The sequence below is a fragment of the Tinamus guttatus genome, unplaced genomic scaffold, assembly GCF_059628265.1.
Source record: "Tinamus guttatus ecotype Peru unplaced genomic scaffold, ASM5962826v1 Tinamus_guttatus_pri_ptg000025l, whole genome shotgun sequence".
Lineage (NCBI taxonomy): Eukaryota > Metazoa > Chordata > Aves > Tinamiformes > Tinamidae > Tinamus > Tinamus guttatus.
Window position 1 is genome coordinate 547,893 of NW_028288559.1, and position 18,397 is coordinate 566,289.

Consider the following 18,397-nt stretch of genomic DNA (forward strand, 5'->3'; position numbering starts at 1 on the left):
CTTACCCACCAAAATTTAAAAGTCACTATGAGACATCAGATTTTGAAAGGTGATTACATCTGGACTACCATAATACTTAAACAGCAGGGCAGAGGAAAGGAGAAGCAAGTGTGACCAACCCAGACACTGCTCTGGGAAAAAAACAGATGTTTCATGTATGGGATTCAAACATAACCTTAGGGTCAGTAGACTTCTCAAATTTTTTTTTGAAATTGTGCTTATACTTCAGTGCTTTCAGCCTTCAAATGCTTAGGAACAAAGAGTAACTGTTGATCTGCCTGGCCACTAGTACTAGGGGATTCTACTGCTTTTTTTCTTTGGCAAGGCCAGGAGTTCTGCATATGAGACATTCCTAGCAATCTTCTAAAGTCAATTGTAAGAAGTGGAAAAATACCAAGTTATGTGGTTAATAAAATTAGATAGCTCTCCTATGAAAGGTGGCCCACTTAGAGATTTTTCTCTGGAAATAATACAGTAAAAACAGAAATAAGCTACTTGCATAACCCAGGCTCCTAACAACTATTTCATGATAAAAGTTTAGAAGCTCCAGTTTAACATACCACACAGTTTTTCTGCCCACCTATTAATTTGCAAGCCCTCAGGTCACAGAGACATTGTCATTACAGCACAATTAAGATGCAGACGCACCTTGAAAATACCCTTAACAGGATCAAATTGCTGACATGCAATTCAGTGAAATCAAATATCTAAAAGTCCAGTCAAACTCCACATGAGAAACTGCAAAAGCAAGGAAAAAAAAAGAAAAAAAAAGGGTAAAATAAAATAAAATAATGTAAGGAGACCTTAGCCAAAGTTATGAAGTACCTCCTTGGTGTTTAAAGGAACATATAATCTAAACCTGATTAAAGTACATTTAAGAAGGGTCTGTTTGAGGATAAGTCTAGAACTTTTTACTAGACATATCTTTTGTTTAAGAAAAACTGGTGTTGCTGATACCTCCCAAGGTACACCATGCATTCTAGGGAGTCACCCACTGTTCAAGTTGTGAATGAGACGTAGGACTGCATGTATTTCTAATTCCTGGGTCAGAGGAGCTACCACGTAAATTACTCATTTCCTTTAATAGCTCCCAGAGCTCCCAAGACTATTTTGGCTGCTCACGGACAACCTAACCTAACATACAGACATGCTGGCAGTTAGGTGACCTGTGCACTAAGACCAGGCAGCTTCCTAGCACAGGAGGGGTAGATCACTTCACACATGGTGAAGACTATCGCTGCTTGGAAAGTTATCAGCTATAAATTATAATCCCAGACAAGCAGTAGTAAAGCCAGGTGAAGGTTTCCTCACACTCTGAACTCTAGCCTGTATGAGCACATACTCGTAACCACACGACATGACAGTACTCAGTAAGCCAACATCCTGGGCTACAGACACACTTAAGCCAAGGATGCACTTGTACCCAAAACAGTGGAACTTAGAGCTGCTAAGTGGTGTCATACCACTGCATCTTTTCCAGTAGGTCCCACTGCTCCTGAAGCAGTTCCTACTATAGGAACTCCTGAGCAGTTCCTATTGCTTCTCTTACCTTTCATCTGCCCATTCTGCAGCCACAATACAAGCTGGATCAGCTTATTGACACGACAGCCCAAAGGGTGGATTGCTAAATTTTCTCTCAGAATACAAAGTTTATCTCACTCACCTTCTGACTGCAGCAGCAGTAAATCAGATCCAATGCAAGAGTGCAGAACGGGTAAACTGATGAGGAGGGAAGTCTCTCTCCAGCAGCCCATGGCTAGTTAAGTTATACAAGGTGTAATATGAAATTACACCTTAATATATTATCATTGTCAACCTCCACAACAGCTAGTTGACTAGTATCAAAGAAAACGAATCAACAAATGAAAGTTTATTGTATAACTTCTATTCCTCATTAAACCACAGAAAACTTCATCAGAATACAATGGTAAAGACAGTCACTGCAACTTTAGAATATCACTCCTTACACCCAGGCTTTGTTTAGACAGCTAGTTTAGGAATGGCACAGACATTTTTCTGCCCAGGGTATGAACAAAATCACCCAAAGCACATTCTGTGACTGAGTCTATGCAGAATATGGCCTGTTCATAACTACTTTATAGTCAGACCCTGTGGCCCTGAATCCTAGTGACCTCAAATACTGGAAACATCCTGTGATTTTCAATCATCCTGGTTAAAAGTCACAGCTCCCAAACTGATCTCACGTATGAGGTATACAAGCTGAAAATGAATGGCCAGTCTCTTCTTTCACCTTCCTGACAAAGAAAACTCTCTTTCCAAAATGACAGGAATCCATTTGCTTCCATAAAATCTTTGGAAGTGCCAACTTCTCCTGAAACCTTCTTGAAAGATGATGAGCAAGGCATAGTATGTATAAAACAGTGCAAAGGTAGTTTTCAGTAATTACCTCCAAGTACACAATTTGAGTACTGTTTCCACTAAGTACAGTCATAGAATCATAGACTTGCTACAGCTGGAAAAGACCTTTAAGATCAAGTCCAACCATAAACTCTTCAACACCTTGCCTGCTAAACCATGTCCCCAAGTGCCTTATCAACATGGATAGAATCGCTATAGCTGGAAAAGATCTTTAAGATGGAGCCCAATTGTAAACCGAGAAGTCCAGACAAGATACTTTTAAGATCCATTACACTTTCAAAGCTTTTACTTATATGTTTAAATGAAGAAGCTGGAGAAATAGACTTTGATCTGCCCACAATATGCTGTGTGTCTTATTGGTACAAAACATGGACAAGAGTAAGGTTTGTGCTAAAGGACCAAAAAAACGACTTTTTCTGACACGGGGCTTACCAGAAGTAGAAGAGGGCTTGTACTTGAGTTCCAGGATCACCTGGAAACATGCAGTGATTATGAATACCAAGAAAGATTTGAAAGCTACAGAAATGGTCATCAGCAAAACAGGTTTTAATTATAACTATACAAGTAGCAAAGCTTTATTTGAAAACTTTTTTTCTTTGAAAAGAGTTGATATGAACTCAGATCTACCAGCCATTTTAAGGGTGAAATCTTCATGCTTGTCTGAATTGACAAAACTGAACAAAGTCAGCCTGAGGAATTCAGCTTCTTCTAAGTTCTTACTCTTTCAAGTGCTCCTCACAGGCTTTATTCTGTCTTCTAGCAGAACATCAAACAGCTAAAACAAGTTACTGCTCCTAAAGGGAGCCCACTCCTTATAGCTTAACCTATCAGTAACAAGCCTAGAAAAGGAAAAACAGATCAGGAGAAAGGGCTTCTGAGTGGCTCAGCCTTTAGTTCAGGCCACCCAAAAAAGTTTATATACGTGGACCACTCTACCACCAAATTTGTGGCAGATGGATCCGAGATGTACCTGGAATGCCCAAGCACATCATGTTCAGCCAAAAACTGGGACAGAATGTGGACTGCTCCTGAGCATTTGCCACAAACACGGTCCCAAACAGCACATAGTTCACCTACAGAGCCTCAGCTGTTGACACGCTGGTACTGGGTGAGACAAATCGCACAGAGGGCTTTGCGCAACGCAGCTCACCTTATAACACTGTTCCCTCTAGCACAATGGCAAGTTACAAATGCAACTGCTTCTGAGATAGTCTTCACTGGCATAGAAGTAGAGGAAACACAAGTCAGACCTACCACAACTGAATGCTGCTGCTGAGACTTCACAGGTTTGGAAAATTGTGACAAAAGTCAAGCATTTCCCAAAATAAAGTAAACATAGAATCATAGAATGCTTAAGGTTGGAAGGGACCTCTAGGGATCATCTAGTCCAACTCCCCTGCACACGATGTGGCACAGGACTGCGTCCAAGCAGAAGTGTACATATCAACTACAAGTGCTCATATCTGTGGCTTGCATTAAATAGTTACAAGTAGAAACACTATTTAATGTGTAGTATAAATACAGGTCTCCTGTATAGACAATAACTATATTCTTTGGAAACATCACAGCTCGGAAGTTAATGAGGGCCAAGATTGAAGACAAGTAAAACTTAAGGAATTTCGAAGTTGTTCTATCCATACTTACATGAGAATGAAGTACAAATTTCATTTTGCACATGACAAACTCAGCCAGTACAAATTTTACAGATGCACCTCTAAGTTATATTAAACCAGCAGGGGCTCAAATGTCAGAGTATTACTCTTCACACATCACTTTTCCTACGTGTCATGGTCAAATGTGCAGTCACAATCTTGCAAATTTAACACCACAGAAAACCTAGAGACTTATAGACACTGTCAGTTTTAAATCCAGAAGTGAAAGAGATTGGATACATTCTGTGGTAAACAAACTATAGCAGAACTTTTTCCTTTCAGTTACATTAATATCAAGCATTAAAAGTTTTAATAAGGTTTGGAATTGTACCTAGGTGTACCTTGTTACAGCCACTCCTCCCTGTAACCAACTGAGGAGTTCAAAATACCATTGGGATTCTAGGCAAGTCCTTAGGAGATGCAGACACATCCTCTGGTCTAGCCCAATTTGTACTGAGGATTAGAAGCACATAGCAAATAAGGGAGCATATATACCATATGCCATAAGTCTTTATTTTCTTTCCTCTCCCTTTCCAAAGAAAAAGGTTTATAAAAGCATCAGCTTAAAAAACACTTTTTACTGTCTTTCATAGAAGTACGAGACAGCTTCGAACTATGTTAAAAAGCAAAGAAACAAAAATCCCATGTATCTACAAGTATGGTAACTTTTAAATGGCATTTCTAAAGTTATGGCCAAACTGAACTGATTTTTCTAACAGTTTTAATTACTAATAAAACCTTTTTTAAAAAAAAATCTTATGGAAGCACATGAAAGAACTAAGCAAATTTCTAGCTTTGCTTTGTCTGGTTTTAAGTGCAAATATTTATTCACATATCATTTCTTTGTACTGCCACGCACAAATATATCATACCAAGCAGTAAGACCTTCCTTTGAAGCATTTTAAGCAGAACATTTGGGGAAAGAGCAATACATCATCTGGCCCCCTTCTACACTAACGGAATATTACGTTGGACTCTTCCTGTTTTTTTTTTTTTAATCAGTCTGCCTCCCATGTCTGCACACACTAAAGGTATTAGGTTCTTACTGGGCCAGCCTAAATCTCTGGGCTAATTCAATACAGCTGCAGTTAAACAATAAACAGAATTATTCTCTTATTGACAAGATCCAAGATTAAATAGACAAATGGATATTCAAAAAGTGGACTAATTACCTCTCAGAATCTCTATTTGGATATGATCTTGCAAGTGGTGATACTGCATGGCTAAGAACAATGTAGGCATAATCAAAAACTTGTTTCACTTGCATGGCACCGTAAGAACTTCTGCCAACGTCGTTTCCTGTAATAATGTGACAGTCATCAGGTCAGGTTTTTTGGTTTGTTTGTTTTAATACCAGTACCCAGAAATATATTCATACTGCAAGCTCCGAAGCCTTAACAGTACCGCTCAGCTCTCATTATTCAAAGATGTCAGCCCATTCTGTTCACGGCAGGCACAGCTAAATGTGCCTATCTAAAGAAAGCAAGCTAACCTTTGGAAGCAGGCTTCACAGTACGAATTCAGTTTAGTACTTGGAAAATGCTATTCTATCAGCACATGGAAGAAACAGAATGTAAAAAGACAGCTAAGTATGCTTTAGCCGATCTCTTTAACAGAGAACCTGTCATGCTTATGTTAAAGCATCAAATCACACTTACCAGTAGAGTCTGTGTAGGCTGAATTCAGCTTTCAATTACCTCTGTGCAACCACATTACCTCCACAGGGCCTTCATTTACAACAACCTCTATTTAAGCTTATCAGTACTACAGATGAATAACTCACCTCATATGGATTATTTACCTACTAGAATAAACCAATTATATTTGTTTTAATTAAAAAAAAAATAATCAAAAAAGACCATCTCACAGGATTCCAAAAGCTTGTACTTAAGCTAAGTTAGTGGCACTTTGTCACTCTTTAGACAGGAACTGTAGGCCTAGCAGAACTTCTAATTCAGTAGCAGGTATGAGGAACTGAAGAAGTTAACATCCTAAAGCTTCCACATTAGTGACAATGTACAGGCATCAGACTTCCATTCAGCACTTAGAAAGGTCTTGCCAGCATCAGCAACTAACAAGCATTTGGGCTTTTTTTGGTAAATATATTTGGCACCAGACACCAACTGTTCACTGTCACCACTTCAATTAAGAAGTAACCAACTTCCTTCAAAACACGTCTGAAATACAGACTAGGTCTCAAGTGGGTAGAAAGCTGCTTACAAGAAAAGTTTGTTTCTTTTCTACCTGAAATTCCACAAGACCATGGGAAATAGGCAAACCATAGAACATGTTAATTGTAAGTTTACAAATCAGGGTTTCGCAGGATTAAATATCTTAGAAGACAGACAGAGAAAGGATGGAGGTCACTACTTTGACTCTAATTAGACCAATGTTGACTTAGGGAACCCTTTATCTGCTGAGCTATTTTTTGCCCAGAACACAGTTGTAGGCAAACATCCTGAAATCTACCATCTCAGGGGAGGGGGGCACACTCAGCCTTGGCTTTCCTACTAGATAACACATTTTAGTCTTTCAAGTTTCTCCAAACATAATGCCATTTTTCAGGAAAGCATAAATTAACGAAAAGAGATTGGGAATCCATGGGCATTTTTGGAACACAGAATTTCTTTGGCAATGTTCATGGTCAAATAAAACAAAAACAAATTAAAATAGGTTCAATGCTTCCTGAAGTAACCAAGTTCTTAAGGTATTCCTACAGGAGCCACTGCAGCTACTAGACTCAAAATTGGAAAAGTGCAATCTGTCCCTCCCTTCCTCTATAAGCAATATTTGCAGTTAGACTCTGTCCTGAAGTAGAAGCAGAGACCACTGTTGGCCTCGAAAAGTAAAACGAGGAAGAAACAGACTGAAGTTAAGTTCAAAGCTTCAAAGGAAAAGCAGGTACTGAACTTCCCACCCTACTTAGTCCAAAGGCAGCTGAACAGACACAAATGTATTTCACTGGCCAAGAAAGCTGAATATGAAAATATTAAGCAAATTCCACTAGAGATAGATAGCATCTTCACTGTGAGATGCTATCAGCACAGGTTGTCCAGGTGCATAACTGCCCTGTGACAAAGCTACTTTCCACTTAAAGTGCTAAAGATACACGCAAAGGAGAGTAAGCTGAGGAGCAAAACAAAACAAAAAATTATATAAGAGTTCAAACACATGCAGCTGTACCTGCCACTAGATTTCTACAACAGGAATTGAGAATATATGTTCAACCAAGTCCCATTGGTTTGATCTGGTACTAAGGCAACTGTTGATACAAGGCTGACATGCATCCTGCAAGGACCTACTCCAAATGAAGACTTCTGCTCACTCCTGTTGACAGTGGGTGCAACCTCCACTGCCAGCTTAAGAAGTGATGAGCCTTCCCTAATCCATTTACAGCAAACTCAAGCAGTTTAGTTTACACCACTAACGAAGTTGTGTATTAGTCTTCACTGAAGCAGATTTGATAAGAGACAGCACAGTTCAGGAACCTAAGCCAGCTGTTGTGTGAATTGAATTGTTCTGCACCTCCAATTACTTCATAACGGCATCTGCCTCAACAGTCTTATTCAGTTTTACACTCTGCACTGACTTGCACTGCAGCTGAAAAAGCAAGTATGGAGCCTAAGCTATTGTGAACTTCACCAGTCAAGTCTGCATTAGGCAGGACCACACTCAATTCACACAGCAACATATTAAAGAAGCCAGATAATCACGTACACATATATGTTGTCCAGAATTTTAGAAAGGTTTTCTTCTAAGGGGTCACTCATCAGCAGATCACCTTTACACATATTTCATTCATCCCAGTCAGACTCTACAGGCTGATCAGTTAAAGCATGTTCTTTCACTCAAAAACAAAAAAAATTCTTAAAGGCTTCAACCCTCAGCATCACCAAGTAACCTCCCAAATAACTCAACCCTCTTTTCACTGCAGCAGAAGCAATTCCTTCCAGAAGGAGCATGCCTAACACTTCCAAGAGTAGCTATCAGTATTATCACTCAGTTAAGCAGTCTTACTGAAGTAATAACCTGAAGTAATTTTAAAAGTAGGGTGTGGAAGAGTAAAGGTAAGGCAGGGAACAAGGACAGAAGCAGATCTGTTCATTTCAAGCTGTTACCCAATAAATAACTTTTGCAACATTCAGCATTTAGGAGCTCTTTCAGCTGCTAGTCTCAATATATTTTTTTATTTCTATAAATGTTTTTATATACCGACATGCACACATTCATATATTCCAATCATGAACAGCAGGTATTGAAAAGCTGTGATGAATACACTTGGGCAGATACTAAGGCCAGAATAGGTACTCCCAAAAGCTGCTGTTCACCTCAAATTGATGTACTTAGAAAATATCAAGATGTAAAGCAAAAAATAATAATATAAAAAAATGGACCTCCAAGTTAAAAAGCTCCTTTTCAAAGCAGCTCTATGAAATCTGGCATTTTGGGTTTCTGTTAGTGTCTGTAAAAATTCAGAACGAAGAACACCACCACTTTCTAATGAAAAGGACAACACAGATGAAGATGCAAGCCTTAAACTATGACTTATCTACTCTACTCTTGCTGCCAAACTGAACCAAGATCCAAATCATTCCAATTCTGAGTTATCAAAAATGCAACTTTAATAATTCTCCAGCTCGAAGCTAAAAAATGCAGTCTTCTCTAACAGCCCACTGAAAGACCAGCTCCACATATACGAACCTCTTGGAAGATTACGACCCTCGACACTGCTTCACCACATTCCCCTGACCAGAAAGACTGTCACACTGAAGATACCTGTAAGTGACCAACTCCGCAATCCTCCTAAAGAAATGCTTTCAACACAGCTTCTTCACACCACATAGCAAAGGAATTACTGTCTTGAGAAGCTGATGTGGTGGCAGCTACAAGGTACTCTCAGATAATCTCTTTGCAAGGAAGAGGAAAAACAAAAATTTGAATATCTGTATCAGGCCAAAAACAACACCATAAGAAATATCATAGGATAGAGTAGTCCAACATCTTCAATCCAGATTTCAGAAATCTGCTGCAACTTCAAAGCGCAAACTCTTGACATCTTTCCTGAAATCTTTGTTATCAAAACAGAGATTAGAATCCTCTAGCACGGGGTAAATAATCTTAGAGAAACTCAGAGGAAAGCCTGTAGCACCCAAAAGAATCTGGTACAAGGCAAACATACAGAGGGAACAGCACTAGAGCTGGCTGATGTCTGTTGCATTAGAAACACACTGAGCAGTTAAAAGGCCATATCTTTTTGATGATATACTTTTTCTGCTAGCGAGACATCACCACTTCACAGAGAAGAAATACCAGTCCTCAGACTCGAACAACACTACATTTAATCCTGTCCTCTAAGACTTTCTGAAGCTATTAATAAGCTATATCTTTCAGCACACTATTACACAGTTTGTGCAAATGCTCATAGCAGGAATTCTCACACTACTTGGATGATGCTGAGAAATGGAAAAGTTGCTTTGTTTTCTTTCGTCTCTACACTTTGTCTGTCCAGGACTAAGCCATCTTTCAAGCTTTTCTTCTCAGGCTTAACTAGAATTTGAGAAAAATCACAAGAACAGTCACAAAGAAGACTAAAAATTGGTCGCATGTGAAGTGCTTCTGAAGGGAAAAAAAAAAAAAATCTACAGCAGTTTAAGCTAATCTGAAGGCAGACAACAGCTGTCCCTTCACCCAGATACTTGTTCCCACTACCATAGTGGTACTAACCCTCAAGGAGTTAGACACCGAGCTGATCCGACCTCAAATTAATATGGAGATTACATCTTGTTCATCTGAACAAGAACCTAAACTCCTGGAACAGTTCTTTGTATAGAGACACAAACAATAACAAATCTAATTATTAGAGTTTTAGATACTAATTATATACCCTTAATAGGCACTTCTAGACACTGTAAGGATATATGATTATGCCTTGACCTAAGGAGGCTGTATTTCCCAGATGTGATGCAAAGAGCCATTCTGGATCTCCTAAACAATTTTCCTCCCAGTTCCAAATTCTGAGCTCTATGGCAGCTGCTAGGTGATGTCTTTTAGGAAAAGCTCTCCAAATGATGTATTTCAAGTTATTGTCAACTTTCACTTGTGTTGCTTAAACACCCTCTCCTGTAAGAATTCCATTAATTCTATCTGCAGATCCTCATCTGAAATCTAGTTCTTAACAACTCTGAGAGCACAAAAATAGAATCTTTCTTCCAGAGTTCTTTGGTTCTTCAAGTTTCATGCTAAAGGAACAGTCCAGAGCCCCCACAGGACTTGCCATTTCATTTCAAATGAATGGAAAGTAGAAAAAAAAATCGAAAAATTGACTATCAGTAATCACCAAAACATTCTAGAGTATAAACAAACTCTTCTCTTTCAGTCCTAAGCTAGCAGACATTAAGAAAGAAGACTGACACAGTAACTGCCCTTTATTTTACAAAAATGTAGCTCGTGCTACTACTGACCTGGATCTTCAGGCAAGTAAGCACACAGCTCCTGATTAAACCCTCAAAAACACCATTAGGTAGTTCTACACATTCACACTTAGGCCTACTCAAATGCAAGAATTGGTAAGAGTTGCCCTGGACACAATCTCAGAGCTACATATCAGAGCTGTGGTTAGAAAAATGAGTATCTTTGCTTGCAACCTGTTCTAGAGGAGTATGAACATTTAGCACAGTGAGTATTTAAAAAGGAGTCAAACTTAGCTCCTGATCCATGGTATTTGCTTTAGAAGTGCTATACATAAGCAGCCTACCCACAAGATGTGACAGTATAAAGGAGTTTGCGTGCCAATTACATTCTAGAATGCTCAAGTCCAAATCAACTGAATATTGACTTTGTTAAAAAGGTTTTTTGGAGTTCTAGTTCCAGTCTGAACAGAAGCCAAACTGAGTAGTACCAGAACATTTTCAGGAGTTCAACCAGGATTAATCTTGATTTTACAAGTTACTGAATCAAAATGAAATCTTTTACTTCCAGAAGTACATTCAGCTAAAAGGGACACTCTGCAGAAGCACCTGCACAGCACAGAAGCCATTTCCACAAGTCAGACTCCTCATACCAACAGCACACTGCAGCCTCTCCCTTGCTCCACACTCCTGAATGTGAACTCATCTTTCTGTGCATTCTCTGCTGTGTTCCTCTTTATGAAGGTACTTCATTTGAGGCTTTTCTTTCCCAGATGGGACAATTTAACTGAAGAATGGCACTGCTAGGGAGACTGGGGTGAGAAAAACTACGTATTTTTTTCATTTTCTCATAATGAAGAATTGAATTCTGTCCCTTCTAGAAATCTCCTTCCAGGATTTCCTGGACCTACCTTTCCTTCCTACCCTCAGCACTATTAGAGAGCCTTACTGTACACTCATATATTCCTGCATTTCCGTACATCTGCACTGTATGAGTGCAACCAAAGTTACTGAAGCTACGAATCTTAGGGGATTTCAGTTCCTTATCCACCAACCCACCTCCATAACTGCACCACACCACCAGATATATTCTTTCCCCCAGTGCAACTTCTCAACCCATATGACAGACTTCAGGGACTCTCGTATGGCATAATTTGAGCTAGAGCTCCACAAAACTGCCAGAAATGTACAGTCTTACCAGGCAGGAGAGGATCTTCAATACATAACATGGATGGTCTATATCCATTCGTCATGACTTTCATGATTTCTTCTTTGGCAATATAGGCACCTCCATTTTTTATTCTAATACCAGTTTTCAAGTAATTAAAATTCCTTCCATAGAGTTCAAAAAATTCTATGAGAAGCATTCCAAGGTTTTCATCAGCTCTTCTGGCATCAATTCTTGGATGCAGCTGTGACACAAACAGTTGTTAATTATTAACAGCAAACATTTGTCAGATCAACACTATGTAACAAAAAAATTTCTCATTTAAACGGTTCGGTACAGCCTCTTCACAGAAATTTGAACTGAGGGCATTAATAGTTCATGTAGTGAAAATGCTTTCATTTAACCAAGAGGGGGCAGCACTTAAGTAGTGTATGGAGGCCAAAGAATATTTCTCCTACCTTTTCACCTAGCATATGGATAGTTAGCAAATCCCTTTTCCTACACTAAAAGCAGTAAGGAGTACTGCATTCTACATTAAGGCCTAGTTTGTGAAAGAATAATAGCTGGTTTTTCACACAAATTCAGGAGGCTTTAATGTTTTCAGAAAATGACAAGGTGAGGGAATCTGTCTACCCCAAAATATGGTCTTTTTCTCAGTCTCCCCATATGTATAATCTACTGCTATATTCCAAATACTCATTTTAACAGCACTGGAATACGTGGTTCTTTTTCATCATCACAGGCACTGACAGCAACAAACATTTTACTTGGCCATGCTGACAGAAAAACTTAATATCACTTACAAAAAATACTGGAGGAAATAAGTCATTAACACATTTGTGAGTCACCTAAAATATCTGCCAGTTTCGACATGTCAAAGCCTAACCAATCTACAGCCAATTAGGAAACAGCAGAGGTGTTTAATGTCATAGTCCTAATGAGCCCTTAGAAAGCAACTACCTCCACATTCAGTATCAGTGGGCAACAACAACAGGCTTGAACTGTTTTCTGGCACATTTAGGAGACAGCAGTACAAATGTTCCAGACACTGGAACCGGCTGCCTAGGAAGGTGGTGCAATCCACACAAGGAGGGGAAGCAACGCACCGCCCCAGAGATGTCCACAAGGCCCCTTCTGCTGCGTCAGTTCACACAGTAAAGCCAAATTCTCAGAGGCTGAAGGGCGGGCAGCAGCGGTGGCCAACACGCACGCGCTCAGAGCCGCAGCAAGGGCGAGCTGCACGGGGCCAAGAAGAATCAGAGGGAACAGCACCGTCCCTAATGGGGCATCAGCACAGAAACCAACATTTTCAAAGATTTCACAAGCAAATAAGGCATTAACTTACCTGTAGGAAACTAATTGCCATTAAAATTAGGCTGTAAGAGCTAATTCCACCAGTAAAAACTTCGTTCAAGTCCCTCTGAAGGAGGAACTGTTTTAATACTAAAATCAAATATGGCAGCAAAGAGTATTTCTGCAAAGCAAAATAAGTTCTATCAATAATAATGTCAACTTTCCAAAACAAGAGCTAAACAATTACAAAATCTTGTCTTCTAATACAAAGTGTTATTCAGTAGCACACTATATAATGTCTTCCTCGAGGGAAAAAAAATGCATTTTTATTCTAGAAACTAGAAAAAAGTAGACTTCAACTCTTAATCAAACAGTCTATATATCAAATTTAATTTTTCTCCCTCAAACAAGAGGAATTTTTATACTCTTCCATAAATGACAGTGTCCCTCATTACAAGCGAAGTTTCTCATCTGAACAGTACTTTCATTGCAGAGCATAAAGCTAAGCTTGATTTGAAGCACACTTCCACAGAAAAAAAAGGTTTCAGGCATTTTGTTTAGCAAGAGAATATTCATAATCTAACATCACAAACTCAGATAAGGAAACTTGAATCGCCTTTCTTTAAAGAAAAAATTTAGTATCTCACACCTAGACACAACTGTAAAAGTCTTTTTAGGATACAGTTTATCCATAAATATCTAGCACTCCAATATTGGAAAAAAATCTATGCATCACCTATCATTCAATGTACATTATTTCCAGTTTCTGATTTATAAAGACCAAGATCAAGACTTTTTAAAAAGCTTCCTTTCTACCAACTAAGGCATCACTGCATATATATGAAAATATCCATATAGAAAACAATTACAAATCCACATTTAACTAGTTTTAATGAAAACAGCCTTCAGCAATGAGCTTGCAAAAGTCTTCGGCCATACCAAAGAGTTAGCCAAGCCCCTTAGCACCATTCCTTAACAGTACAGCATTAATTACATGGCAATACCTTCATGTATTCCTTGATAAAGCGAGCTGTCTTCACACCAGTTTCCACATTAAAACTGATGTCAACTTTTACTTCTGTTTCTTGGTCAGTAAGTTTTATTATTGGTACCTGAAAAAATTAAGACAATGTTTTATGAATCCATCAGCACTAATGCTCCTCTCCAGCTACTGTTAAGATATGGACATAATCAGTCCAAATGAACGTCACATTCAAGACAAAAAAAAACATGTTTTTTGAGAAAAGACAAGTAAATTTGTGAGGTGATCATGAACATGTATAATCATATTACTTATGATCATGCATGTACCTTCCCAGAGCTGTTAATTCCTACCTTCACAGCCAAAACATCAACGCCGTTTCATGAGACGTTTTAAGTAAATGACTCAATGCTGTTAACAAGGTACATTCTATGGCCATAACCTGCATTCAGCTAATCATTCAATGTGCTAAACAGAGATTAGTCTAGCAGAAAAAGGAAGAGCTGCCTGCTCATTTATCAACATGAAGTGGCTCACTACAGTCAGGTGAAAGCCAGGCTGGTTAAAAGCAAAGCAGGAACACTTCCTCTTCCAGCAGCAATACGTCACTAGATAAATACCAACAGGCACAATCTCAAACCACTGCCTTCAAGGCAGTATCTTGAGAAATGGTATTAAAAGCACTACTGCATCCTAAACTTCAACTGCTAACTTTATTTTGAATTGAATTGAATTTATTCTTGATCTGAAACAGAAAGCAGAATGAAGCATAGTATTATTTTGCAGTAACAGCAGAGGAAAAGCATATATCAAGGTCAGTAAGACTGATTTGCCTAGTGCTGTTCACCTTCACTAACTGGCATTACTAATTCAGAAAATTCCACTTGCTCTTAGGGAAACCAAAGGCTACCACAGCTATTACCTGATGCTCCTCCAACAGAAATAGTCACGTTATTTCAGAGATTACAAAAGGTAGTGGCTTGCTACTGAAAGTTTGGGAAATACTGCTTGATATCCCAGAGAAAATAATACTTGCTCAGTGAAGTAAAATTTCCCCACTAAGTTTTTAGGCATATTCAATATTCAGATCCATTAGGCTTACAAGACTGATGCGAAATAGCTTCACATCTAAAATAACGACCAGTGACAAAACGTGTTTTGGAAAGGAAGGATAAATGTTAGGTTTGGAACACTTCATTACACCATTAGAAATAACACGAGCAGGAAAACACTGGTTTCAAGCTAGGCAATCCTATTTACTGGCCTCTTGCACGTCCTCCTACAAGTTACTGAAAGAGCTGTTATATTATACAAATAATTGTTTTATTAGATATGTGGCTAATATTGACTTTTAAGAGACCTTATAGCAAAGACAGCATACGTGCCCAGGAGTATTGTCTTTCATGTCAAAATCCATACGCTACTGCTACGCACTCACACATTCTGCTAAGATCTTGTCCAGCCACAGCAAAGCACTGTGCTCAAGATAACGCTACTTGCTTCATGAATGACTAAATATTTATCACTTTCCTATCAAGCAGTCTGAAAGCTTCTCCATTGAATATTTCAACAATTATGACTTACCGTAGCTTTATCAAGTACTTTAATGGAATACGGCTCAGCAACGCTGTGTTTTCGTAGTGCTTGCTCCAGCAGTTGTAAAGGGGGGCGCTCCCATTTCCCAAAAACAACTAAATCAATATCGCTGAACAAAAAGAACACAACAGGAAATGCACTAAGTCTAGGAGAGAGCAATCCGCTGAATAAAATGGTGAAACTAGTCTTCTACATATGAAAGTCCACAGGAATAACCATTTTGCAGCCTATGCTTCTAACAAGCTTGCTTCAGCAAGGGTAAGAAGAGATGGTCTTGTGTGCTTTAAGTCCCAAAATAAGTACTCTAGCTTCTTGCTCCCATTTCCAATTCTCGTGACTTCCATGTGGGCAGGAAAGTTAGCCAGCCAAACAAGCTTATTCCAAAATTGTTAATCAGAGGTGAGATTGCAGTACATAAAAGTATGCAACACACACACATACACAAAAAGTTTAACCCACACAAGTTTGCAGGTAATAAGAACTGCCAGATTATCTATCCAACTATTAAGTGATATTGAATTAAACACTGAATTTAGTTTAATCTCCTAAAAGCTGGGAAAACACAACTGTGATAACTAAGCTGTGTGACTTTGCAGTTATTCTGTTGGTAAGTGGCAAGGTTGACTTTTGATACTCACATTATTCAACAAAATGCATAATCCCTAAATAGGAAATATTAAACATGTGAATTTTATCACATTTGGAAAAAAAAAAAACAGTCATCTCAGAAAAAACAGAAAAGCAGATGTATACAGTCCGCAAAATGTACGAAATTCAGATACCAAGATATCACATACATCTACAATCTTTTAAGTTCAACAGCTCCTTCCTTGGTCATGTGTGACACTATGCAAAAATTCTACTGGAAGTTTTATATTCTGGTGTAAAGAAATGGCAAGATTCAGAGAGGAATTTTGCCATTTCTTTAAAAGATAACAAATTGTACATAAATTATCACTTACCTAGTTGGGAGATAAAGTCCTGTACTAAAGCTGCCAAATATCTGGACCTAGAGAGAGAGAGGAGGAGAAAAAAAAAAAAAAAAAAAGGTACACATCACTGGAATACCTTATAACTATGAATGTTCACTTCAGTTTCGTAAGATTTGTTTTAACTTTTCTGAATCTGTCAGACAGAGCCCAGTAAGAATACATTACTGAATTTTACTGAATTGCTTACTTTCATCAAACTAAGCCTGCACACCTTTTCTTAAATATGCAACTCTGCAGAAAATAGTATTTTCCCAAAAGGAAGGGACTGCAAGCAGCAGAGCATAAACTATTGGAACATGTCTTTTTCACTTCTATCATAGTAAAATGTATCAGTTGCTTCCTTCCTTCTTCATAGACAGCTTTATTGAAATGAGAAGGAAAGAATTTTTTTTTCAGAATTGTTAGATTCGATGAGCAAATATGCTTTAATTCAGAAGAGCAACTGTAACCATAGTGAATTCTTTTAAGTACCCAAATTAAGCAGTTCTGTAAGATCACAGTATGCCAAGAACTGTTTAAAAAATTAAAATTCAGATGAATCAAATTAATGGTCAGACCTCTAAAACTTTTGACCTACATCATCAAGCACACATTCCATGCAATCTCCTAGAGAAAAAAGCACGGACAACTCATGACTGTTGCCCCATCAATGTGCAAACTTAGCTGTACTTTGTGCAGCAGCCCCAGTTCTAGAAAGCAGTCATGAGGTCAAGACAGGAGGCAAAATGTAAAAAAGTAATATTGAGGCCCCCATGAGCATTTTGTGCCAAGGAAAAATAGCAATTTAGCAATCTAGACAACTCATTTTTCTGACAAAATAATCCCTAAAGACTTGAATCCAAATGTGAGCTTAAAAACTTTATCAAGATCAGATTAGGTCAATTAGAAGAAGCAGTAATTAACAACACTTTGCAATCCAATAATACTTTTTCATAAAGTTTCTGGTAGATATAGGAGAATTGATCCTGAATTGAGCCTTGATATTCCCTTTGCTACACCCTACTGTTTCATAGGCTAAAGTTTTTTGGTTTTTTTTTGTTTGTTTGTTTTTACTAACTAATGTCATTCTTCCTTATTGCAATACAATGGTAACTTTGCCAAGGATGTACACAGAAATTCATCCAATCCTTGTCAGCCAGTGCATAAGGCTTAAAGAATTATGATATAACCCCAAGAGGAAGAGGCAACGGTAACAGTTCATGAGTAAAACCAGAAAATATGTCAGTTGACGCAAGTCTAACCCAATTCAAAGCAGCACATCAGATGCACATGACAAGCAGTGGATACTATTGAGAAATGTGTTTCATATGTGGACATTGAGACACAATCACAGAAATACCACACCCTACCAAAAAAAAATAGTGCTTACCTAAACAATATTGAACATTAAAATTCAATCCTGTTTTACCTGGTATGTCTAAAAGCTTTGCTAAACTAAAATTAAGTATTGGGAAAGTCTACAGCAAGAGAATGAACTAGTCCTACTCTGTGATACATTTTAAATACATGCACATTCTGGAAGGTGTGTTAGATATCTGCCATTTTTATAATTATTTCAGAATTTGGTGCCTCTGATCAAATTCACTGCTTACCATTCTTTTGTATTTTTCATTGACATATGTGTATCACATATGTCATGAGAAGTTAATATCCTTTTGTTCCAGAACACAGACTGCATCAGCTGATTTTCAGGAACAGTTCACTGAAGAATCCCGGTAGTTTTCACTGACTTGCTTTCTCTAGGCAGAATTAGGCTCAGAGACCAAACTAAATACCTTATTAAATTCAGTGGCCTAAAGAGAAAAAATAGATTGGGTGTGATGGTCCAAAAGCCTAAGTCTGAATCAGCAATAGCAGTTTTCAAAGCTTCCAGGTATGATTCTAATTAGATGGTGAGGAAAGCTATCTAAAAGATAGGATAGCATTTT

The 18,397-nt window shown here is 38.3% G+C and overlaps 1 protein-coding gene across 3 annotated transcripts in view; it reads right to left on the reverse strand.

Annotated features, from left to right (window-relative positions):
* TENT4A (terminal nucleotidyltransferase 4A) overlaps positions 1-18,397 on the reverse strand; it is a 53,212-nt gene that overhangs the window by 20,043 nt on the left and 14,772 nt on the right. For all 3 annotated transcript variants that reach the window (XM_088525854.1, XM_088525846.1, XM_088525838.1), the window contains exons 3-8: positions 16,440-16,486; positions 15,466-15,586; positions 13,904-14,011; positions 12,952-13,080; positions 11,637-11,850; positions 5,204-5,330 (exon numbers count right to left, since the gene is read on the reverse strand). In XM_088525854.1, the coding sequence (XP_088381980.1) occupies positions 5,204-5,330; positions 11,637-11,850; positions 12,952-13,080; positions 13,904-14,011; positions 15,466-15,586; positions 16,440-16,486 (746 nt within the window). The remainder of the gene's footprint in view (positions 1-5,203; positions 5,331-11,636; positions 11,851-12,951; positions 13,081-13,903; positions 14,012-15,465; positions 15,587-16,439; positions 16,487-18,397) is intronic.